General features: G+C 43.6%; 1 protein-coding gene across 1 annotated transcript; it reads left to right on the forward strand.

Annotated features, from left to right (window-relative positions):
* Positions 1-2,072: 2,072 nt before the first annotated feature.
* Positions 2,073-9,456, forward strand: fbxo28 (F-box protein 28). The gene is made up of 5 exons (XM_062519798.1): positions 2,073-2,267; positions 3,758-3,867; positions 4,828-4,966; positions 5,586-5,781; positions 6,557-9,456. The coding sequence occupies exons 1-5, from the start codon at positions 2,079-2,081 to the stop codon at positions 7,111-7,113; spliced, it is 1,191 nt and encodes a 396-aa protein (XP_062375782.1). The 5' UTR covers positions 2,073-2,078; the 3' UTR covers positions 7,114-9,456.
* The last annotated feature ends 315 nt before the right edge of the window (positions 9,457-9,771 follow it).

Consider the following 9,771-nt stretch of genomic DNA (forward strand, 5'->3'; position numbering starts at 1 on the left):
GTGGGTCGTTGAATATGTCACATTACAAGACGCTTCCTCCTTCGAGCGTCATTCCTGACTTTGAATATTCGGACACAACAACGAAAAATTGTCGTCCACGACACAATATTGGCAAAATCAGGCTGAAATTGTGTAGTCTGTACAGGCTATTAATTGTCCAGTTTGTCATCCAGCTGCAGCCCACGGTTCTTGTAGGTGCCCACTATCTCAATTTCACCCCTTTAGTTTTTGTAATGTTGAGCTGCTTTGTAGTGGTTCGAATGACGCAAGGCAACCAGACTCACCATGCAGACTCCTGACATTGGTTGTGTCATCAGCACATTTCTGAATGGCACAGCTCAGAGACGGAAGTCCACCGTGTAGAGAGTGAAGGGAGGCCAGCCCCATCCCTTTAGGTGCTCCTGTGCTGCCACATGCAGTCTCAGGTGTGACATCTCAGCAAATGCGTAAAATGGCACGCCAAATAGCTTTTAAAGTGCTGTATAATCTTACACTCACTGACTTGGTCAGCAATGATGTAGGAAGGTGAATGGGAGAGAGGTGGGGGGGCTGCAACAAGGGCTGAGGGACAGGGTAGACAATATAGAGGAGGGAGGAACCTGGGTCGGGAGGGGGGTGCGGAGGAGGGACAGGGGAGGTCCTCCCCCCTCCTCTCTGCTCTTCTGTGTTTTACAGCCTATGGTTCTCATTCCTTTCCAGACCTCCCGTACTGTATGTTTCTGTTCCGGCTTCTTCCTGTAGTTGTGTTTAGCCTCTCTCACACACTGTTACAGTTCCCTGTGTGCTGAGTGACTTCATCTCCTCTTTGAGTGAGAGAGAGTGAGAAGTGCAGTAGTGCTTTAAAGTCAATTCTGTGACTTAGGCCTACTGGAAGCCAGTGCAGAGATTTGAGAATTGGAGTAATTTGATCAGTTCTTTTTGTTTTTGTGAGAACTTCTGAGAACCCTATAGCTGCTGCATTTTGAATCACCTGAAGCTGTTTGATAGTCTTCTTAGGAAGAGTCCATTGCGGTACCCTGCTAGAGATAAATGCATGAAGGAGTTTTTCTAAATCATGTTTTGACATCAGCCCTCTAAGTTTGGCAAATGTTTTGAGGTGGTAAAAAGATGATTCATTTTCATGTGGCTGTTGAAATGCATTAGCACACCAAGATTTTTAACAGCCTTTGCTTTCAATCCTTTTGTGTCAAGGAGAGTGGCAACCCTGAGTCTTTCCTCCTTTTGACCAAATATAATTACTTCAGTTTTTTCTTGTTTAGGCTACTTTAGCTGTAGAAAATTGTGAGACATCCAGGTGTTGATTTGTTCTATAGGCCTACACTGACACAGAGATCCAAGGGGACAATTAGTAGTTTGGCAGAGCTAGTACATTTGAGTGTCATCTGCATAGATGATATGAAATCAAATTAGTTTGGATGCAACTAATTGCAGCAGAGGTTGAATAATAGGCCCCTAGGCTGCAAGATCGAGCCCAATTATGTGCAGGCAGGAGATAGGCTACATGAGATACACTCATAGGAAGAAATCTCGAACAGATCCACGACTCAAGGGCCCAACCCATCTCAGTTACAGTGAAGTCATTAAAGCCTTGAAAATCAACCTTCAGTTCCAAATCTCGAATCAAATTGGCCCCTCCTGACAGAGCGTGCCTGCGTGAGAGGCACGTTCTCCTGCGAGCTTCACAGTCTAGAAAAGGAGGATAATATAAATATAAAAATCATAGATGTGATTGTGAGTTGCGAGTTGCACGGTTGCAGCCTTTGCATTAGTTGCACCAGAGACGGTTGAAAAAGGGTATTATTGGTTGCACTAATGCATATTGGGATTTAAAAGTCGAGTAGCCCACTTGTGCAGCCCTAAAACGCAATCTGCATTAATAGATTAACTTACACACCAGTGGCAGTGGGTCTGAAAGAAACACATGCATCCCGTGATTAAGTGGTAAAGTGTCATGTAGTGAATGGTCTGACACACCAAAGATGGCGTGAATATGAGAGCACAATTGCACGCACTGAACTCACTTCCTCCGAACCTTTTCTTTATTTACGTCATTTCCATCGATTCCCAAGAAAACGAAGATGGCGGCTGTTGTAGAGAGGGTAGATGTGGGTGTAGGAGCTACGGATTCTGATTCTGTTTCTCCCAGATTGTCCACTCCACCGCCAGATCAACCACACCAGAACAATCCGCTCCTTGGACTTCCAATAGTGGCCATCGAGACGATCCTGAATTTCTTGTCTTACGATGAAATAAGCCTGCTACGCCTGGTAAGATGGAACAAAAACAAACCGTGTTGCGAATGCGGGATCTGCTGCTGAAAGGGAGTGCTGTAGACTCAGCCCACTCTCTCTCGAGCTGGGTGTTTATGAAGTTTTGTTGTATGTTTAAAAAAATGTTTATCACGCATTTATATTGCTCTATGTATGGTAGGAAGCTCATGTGATGTCGTGTTTACTGGACCTTGAATTTGGATTGGATGTTTGTCCTTCGGCGAATATGGCCCTCAGCAGAAGTTACCCTAGCCCCCATGGTTAGCTGTTCAACTACGTTACATGTAGTACCAGCTACCCAGCTCGCCGTTGTAAGCTACTTTGCAGTTATCGATTACATTGTCAGTGGCACGTTTGAAATCATCGTATTTTTGGCAGGACTCCTTTGACTGACTTTGGTGTTGTTGTTGGTCTCTTAAATTACCTCCGATTATATCTACCCGCAATCCTTTTGTCAGTTTTGCTGATCTTCAGAAGCTAGCTAGCCACTGTTGTAGAACTGCAAAACAGCGGCGCTCTTGGTAGCCTTTTTGGAGGATTGCTATCTTTAACCACTTTGTAAATGAGACTGTTTATGTCAATATAGATAGTACAAATCGGGTAGGTAACGTCAGCGTTAATTAAATTGCTGTTGTTGGTGTACTCCTGTAGTGTGTCGGATATTATTCGTATTGATATGTCTAACGAAATGTCAGGCACTTAACACATATCCACTGTCTGTTCCAGTTGTGATGCAGTGGACACCTCAGATCCTTGATCCTTACTTAAACTCTCTTTCCTCGGCACCTTATGAGTAAATGTGGATAGGGTGTAGTCGTCAAATGCCAACTTCTACACGTAGGCCTATTGCATCCAGTAACAAATCATTTAGTGATGATGGCATCATAGCCACAGCTCCACTTGGATGGATTTTGAAAAGCATAACTGTAAGCACAATGTCAGACCATAACCATTATCACAAATTATACACCACACATACAGACCAACAGCAGTAATGCTTTGTGAACATTTCAATCCGCCTATGGTAGCCTACTGTCCCTGTACTTGGGGACAGTAGGCTACAGATTGATGGGTCTCACCTGCCACCCTGCGTAATATGTATTTTGACTGGTTACTCCCATTAACTTTCTTTTGCTTCAGTTGATGTTCCTTTGTGATATCAATTTCCTTTCCGTTTTTCAATTCACCCAGTTGTACTATTCTGCTCTAAGTTTTCCACTGTGTCCACTTGTGGAGAGCCTTTATTGCTGGCAATGCCTGTCACAATCTCCAGGAGTCAGTTTGTAGATGTCTTGGTCTACCTTCATTTGACATCATATGGAGCACTGCTAATACAGCCAAAATCTTCTGATTGTATGTTATCTTGTCTTTGCATGCACTAAACTACTAGCTCCACACTTCCAGGAATTTATGCCAATCTGTATGCTACCTGAGGTCATTGACCTGTGCTCTGTGTAACCATAATTGCTTCTTCAACCCTTCTGCAGGTCTGTAAGCGTATGGACATGATCTGCCAACGCATGCTGAACCAGGGCTTCATTAAGGTGGAGCGCTACCACAGCCTGTGCCAGAAACAGGTCAAGGCTCAGTTGCCAAGGTCAGCAAAAACTTAACAGCCTATGAAAGACTCGTGAGTGTAGTTACTAACTTGCATTTATTGGTTAAAAGGTATCGCCAGTATAGCCCAAGATGGCTTCTTAATGTATACATTTGTTTTGGACAATCTTTTCATTTCTTGGTATGGTGGAAAGGTGTGTTAACTTTCTGTAAGGGCAGGGCTGCATGACTGTGTTTGTTTTTCTTACCAGACTGGTTTGTAATAATGGTCATTTATTTCGTTTAGGCATATAGATTATTGTCAGTTTGTATTATTAAATATACAAACTTATGAGACTAAATGATTCTACGAGCATGCAAATGTGCATCCCGTTCAGTCACTACAAATTAGCAGGTGCACTTTTACAAAGAACAAAGCACTTACAATTGATTGTTCAGTTAGGTAATTTATCTTGATGCCTGTGGCGCCATGAAGAAAATGACTGTTGTCTCAGGCTAGAATCAGAGTAATCCAATCTGCAGCTGGCTGCTCTCGCCACTGCTGTAACCGCAAACGAGCCTGCTGCATCGTGGGTAATTAAAGGAGGGAGGACATGTAGAGCGGATAGCTGGGTTGACACTTTAGAAACATGCAGCCTTGGAAATAAATGCTCAAAATAAATATTTTAAGGGGGCTGGTGGCTTTCAAGTAATTGAATAAGCATGAGGAACCCTGTGGCATCAGCAGACTGACTTCAGGTTCCATATTAACTGCTGAGCTGTCAGCTCCAGAGGAGGAGGCTCTAACCTTTAAACGCAACCGGTTTGGATATGTCAGATTGGAACCTAGGAATACCACTAAAGTGTTGTGTGTCGAAGGCAGGTGGCTAATCGACCAGATTAAGTGAAAATAATTGTAATGGCTTTGCCCTGAACATGTCATCCAGTTAAGGGTAAAGCCTGCCTCAAGGTTAGGGATATATATGCCTAACTTTGTGCATTTATGCGGTCTCCTTGACAGAAGGGAATCTGAGCGCAGGAACCACTCACTTGCGCGACATGCTGACATCCTTGCTGCCGTGGAAACACGTCTCTCCCTGCTCAACATGACCTTCATGAAATACGTCGATTCAAACCTGTGCTGCTTCATCCCTGGAAAGGTGCTGACTGAAATTTAAGTGCACACTGTATCAAATTCTAAACGGCCATAAATCATTTTTACTTTTTGGATTTTGATGCAGATTATATTGTTATCTGTGAGTTTCAGAATTCATGCCAGATTGGACAGTTTCTATGTTACAGGAACCCACGTAGACTAGCTAGTCAAGCCAGAATGAGTGTACCAATTACTAAATTCAGGAGTAGTTGAACTGATAAATAATTGGACAAGTTTTTTCTACTATAATGAATTGCTTATTAGTGTGTCAAATGATAAATTATACTGATTAGCCATTGTGCACTGTCTGCCCACAATGGTCTATTATATATTAATTTAGACTGTCTCTCTAGTGATTTGCCACATGAGGGCGCTCTCGTCCCAGATAAGAAGCAATGACAATAGAAACATCATACAATGTAGTCATACTGTGATGAAAATAGAAGTGATTTTCTGTTAATGTTGTCCTCAAGCAACCATGAATTTTCAGTGTTCAGTAAAGTCCAATTCAGATGCACTACAACCACCAGTAAAAGTCTTTAGACAAGCACACTGAAGAGTATGAGATTCTGTACAGAACCTGTAGGCAAAGAGCTGACGCGTCCTCTGTGATTGGCCGGCAGGTGATTGATGAGATCTACCGCGTGCTGCGCTACGTGAACTCGACGCGAGCCCCTCAGCGGGCCCACGAGGTCCTGCAGGAGCTCAGGGACATCTCCTCCATGGCCATGGAGTACTTTGATGAGAAGATTGTCCCCATTCTTAAGAAGAAGCTTCCGGGAGCGGACCTCTCGGGCCGTCTCATTGGCTCTGCTCCAGGTAGGGTTGATGGTGAAGTAGATGGATCCTGTGTTTGATATTGCAATGTCTCAACCTTAAATATACCTGCATGTATGTATTGATGTACGGTTGATAATAGAATACCTGCTGATGTCTATGTCTATTTGACATTCATCAGGAGATGTTGTCTAACAAGAGTGTTGATTGACTGTAATAAATAGATGCTTTATCAAGGGGAATTTAGCAATACACTAGTTTACATAGACATACAGAAGAAATCACTGACAATAATTATGAAAATGCTGTGGTTAGATAAGGGTCTATTCAACTCCGATTACAGGCAGGTAACTGTGATGCAGTAAACACAAGTCAAGAGCTGTCATTGTAAGAGTATGTGTCCATGGGCTTAGTACAAAATGATTAGGATTGCTATAATACACAAAATATCAACCAGTAATAGATAAGGAACAAAATAATGGCAATGCCGTGGTAAGTAGCTCTGTAACAGTAGTCTGGAGTCATGTTGTTCTGATTGGTTCCTGAATGTGATTAGGGGCCAAGCCGTGGCCTACTGGTTAGGGCTTTGAGCTTGTAACCGGAAGGTTGCCGGTTCGCTCCCTGACCAGTCCATGGCTGAAGTGCCCTTGAGCAAGGCACCTAACCCCTGGGTTAGTGTGAGATTCACCTCACTGTGTGTTCACTGTGTGCTGTGTGTGTTCTCTAATTCGGATAAAATTGGGTTAAATGCAGAGAACGAATTTCCCTCACGGGATCAAAAAAGTTTATATACTTATACTATACCATGCTTTCTTAGTGGCAGGCCCTTCCACCTCTCTGACCACCATGTCTCTGCTGGCGAAGAACACGCCGTCGCGCTCCGAGATGACCAAGGTGCAGCAGCAGGTGAAGGTGAACGGCGCGTCCATGACGGCGCTGCGGCGGGAGATGCAAGAGGTGCGCGTCAAGCAGCTGGAGCAGCAGAAGCAGCTGCAGGATCAGGAGCAGAAGCTGCTGGAGCAGTCGCAGGTCATCGGCGAGCAGAACGCCCGGCTGGCCGAGCTCGAGCACAAGCTGCGCGAACTGATGGACCGCGCGGTGGGCGGCGGAGCGGCGCCGACGTCTGCGATGGCTCGGGCTTCCACCTCTGCGGCGTCGTCATCCTCCTCCTCTTCCTCCTCCTCGTCGACAGCTGTGGCTATGGCCAGCACGTCTGCAGCCGCAGCTGCTGTTGCCGTGGCGGCGGTAGCGTCGTCCATCACGGGCGCCGTGGTTTCGGATGGCGCAGAGGAGGACGGCGTTCCGTCGCTCAAGCGCTCCAGGAAGAGCCTGGATCTCCCGCGTCAGTCCAAACGCCTGCGCAGCAAGAAATAGACAGACATTAAGTTTTTTTTTTTCTTTCTCTCTTTTTTGTTTTGTTTCCCTGGTTCAATTGTTTTTTTTTTGTCAGTACTTTGCACCCACATGTGTCTGGAAGAGCCATGTGGACATGAATTCGGAGAGGGAGAGTCCCGGGGGTCGCAGTTTATTTTGCATGTTAACTCTACTGCTCCGAGACTCAATTACACATACATACATAGAAGTGTGTACAGACATAAGCCCAGCATTAAATCTTTCAGTTCTTTTGGGGGGGGTGGGGGGTGGGTTGTTAGGGCATACCAGGGCATGAATGAATCGCCACACAGAAGGAAAAAAAAGTGCTTTTCTCAGTGCCATGTAATGTACAGAAAGAGAAAGCCCTGAAGCCAATCGGGAACACACAATAGGAAATCAAGCCCTCAGAACTGCCTGCTTGTCAGTCATTGCTGTATGTAACCTCTGTTTAAGTGAGGCACATGAAGAGGTAGCGCTCTCATCGTGGTGAAGTTGTGTAGATGGTTATGTGCCTTTTTGTTGGCACTAATATGTAGCGTTGACCACAGACTGTGGCCCTGTCTGTGTGCATGTGTATATAGATATATATTTAAACCTTACGAATCAAATCAGCCAATCCGATTAGGAGAACACTCTGATGCCTGGTGTCCAGGGTGATTTTTGCGTTGTCTCAGAATCAGTAAATTCAAAATAAATTGAAGGGTTCATCCAGTGGAGCTTTGTCTAAATAAAGCCAATTATGTAGTGTAGGTAGCGCCTCTGAAGACGTATGCCCATCAGTCATAGCATACAGGGCTGGGCTTAGGGAGCAGTGTTGGGGCTTTTGTGCACATAGATGGAGTGTAACCCTGTTGTCTTGCTTCAGTTAAAGTAAAAACATCAACTACTGATCCAGTACCATACAGCAGAGTGTGTCACTGGTTGCCTGTATTCATGACCGTATGATGAGCCAAGCCCTGTATTGGTGCAATATAAATGGCTGATTTTTTTTTTTTTTTTTCCTTTTGTTCAGTGTAATCTCTTTTGTACTATTACAACTTTGGACCAGTTCACACTCAATGAGAAGGTATACAGAGTCTACGGAACTAGAAAAGTGCTCTTTTGCTCAAAGTGCTGGAGAAATTGCTCTTGTAGTGTCCAAGTGAATACGGCGTGTTTGTTGTACACTGTCTGCATTTGGGGGTTCTTCCATAGTTCTGGCAGCTGTAGCAGCTCTGATGTTAATGCAGATGTTAAACTTCATACTTTGACAGAGGTGTTCATCTGTAAATATTCCTTACTCACATTTAAAGCATCAAAGCTGGTCTCCAGAGTAACATCGAAAACAACAATCAACGTTAGTGTTAGCACCTTTTTGGAAACAACTCTACAACTATTAAATTGTTTTACCAAAGTTCGATTAAGTGAACGCCCCAAAACCTTGAAGCAACATAGCGCTAATATGGCATTTGACAAATTATTGTTGCTTGTTCATTAAAGATGGGGTCTTTTGTTATATATGGAGTCTGTGAGATGTTTTCATGTAGTCCATCACCAATGAAAAGAAATTGGCCACATGTGATGTTTTATGTAATGCCATCACTGACTCATCAGATCACAAAAATAACTTTGTCTTGGTCTGGAATGTTATCTGTGTATACAATTCATCCTTGAGAAAAACTGTCCCTTTGGAAGAATTCATAAAAGTACCTTATGTCCCTTTTAACGTCAACAGTCAGTGGTGGACTTGAAAATGAAAGGGGCAGTCGCTGGTCAGGTTTCTCCAAATAAGGACTGAAACAAATCTTCTGTAATTGTAAGGGTTATGTTGCTTAACGATCTGCTGACTTATTGCCTTGGCCAGTTGTTCTGTGATCCCATTGCCTGGATCTGAACATTTGTTTGGGCTGACTAACACCCAGAGGTAGCAGTCTCTAGCCAGCTCAGACTGTTTGCATCCCATGGAAGTGGTTGGCACTGAAACTCTCCCCGAAGAGCTCCCCCTTCCAATGCCCTAAAGCAGTCCTTGGCAGTGGTTTTCTTTACTGATGTATTCTGGGAAATGCAGTAATCCACTGAAAAGCTCAGACTAGACTCAAAAACAGGGCGCAGTGAGCAATGTAATTGAAGGGATGCGCGCAAACCTACATTTAAAAGTGTGGCTCAATGCAAGACTGTCTCAGTTTAGAAATGACTGTACTGTAAACTTCATGTATTTCAAATTTAGATTGTGGAATTATTTCATGTATGTAAAAGGAAAACCTAATCTTGTAATCTAGCCTGGTTTGGGCTTAAACACATGGTTTGTTGCACACATTACTGTTACAAATGTACAAATGAAACATATTAAACAGAATTAACGTATCAATATCGTTCCCTGTGCATTAATCAATTTAATCTTGCTTTGTCACTTCAGTTTTATAATTGATATTGTCCAATTAGAAACTAACTGCTTCTCACAGTTTAACCAGATTGTTTTGTATCAGAATGTTCACAATCTTGGTCCAGTCTCTGTTCATCTCATTGTATCTTCAGGAGCTGATACCCACCACAGAAATGTTGTCAGTTCCACGTTTAGTAGAGCTACAACATTGTGCACTAAATAACCTTTCTATAGCCTAGTTATATGTAATGGTCAATCATTTCATGAGGTGTAATGCAATGAAAGTGCAATTATAT

Source organism: Sardina pilchardus, chromosome 18 (genome assembly GCF_963854185.1).
Source record: "Sardina pilchardus chromosome 18, fSarPil1.1, whole genome shotgun sequence".
Classification (NCBI taxonomy): Eukaryota; Metazoa; Chordata; class Actinopteri; order Clupeiformes; family Clupeidae; genus Sardina; species Sardina pilchardus.

Bases quoted from the DNA above. Each gene is read 5' to 3' on its own strand.
- fbxo28 (XM_062519798.1), top strand. From the start codon at position 2,079: ATGGCGGCTGTTGTAGAGAGGGTAGATGTGGGTGTAGGAGCTACGGAT. The intron at 2,268-3,757 runs GTAAGATGGAAC...ACCCTTCTGCAG, and splicing joins AAATAAGCCTGCTACGCCTG to GTCTGTAAGCGTATGGACAT. The intron at 3,868-4,827 runs GTCAGCAAAAAC...TCTCCTTGACAG, and splicing joins GTCAAGGCTCAGTTGCCAAG to AAGGGAATCTGAGCGCAGGA.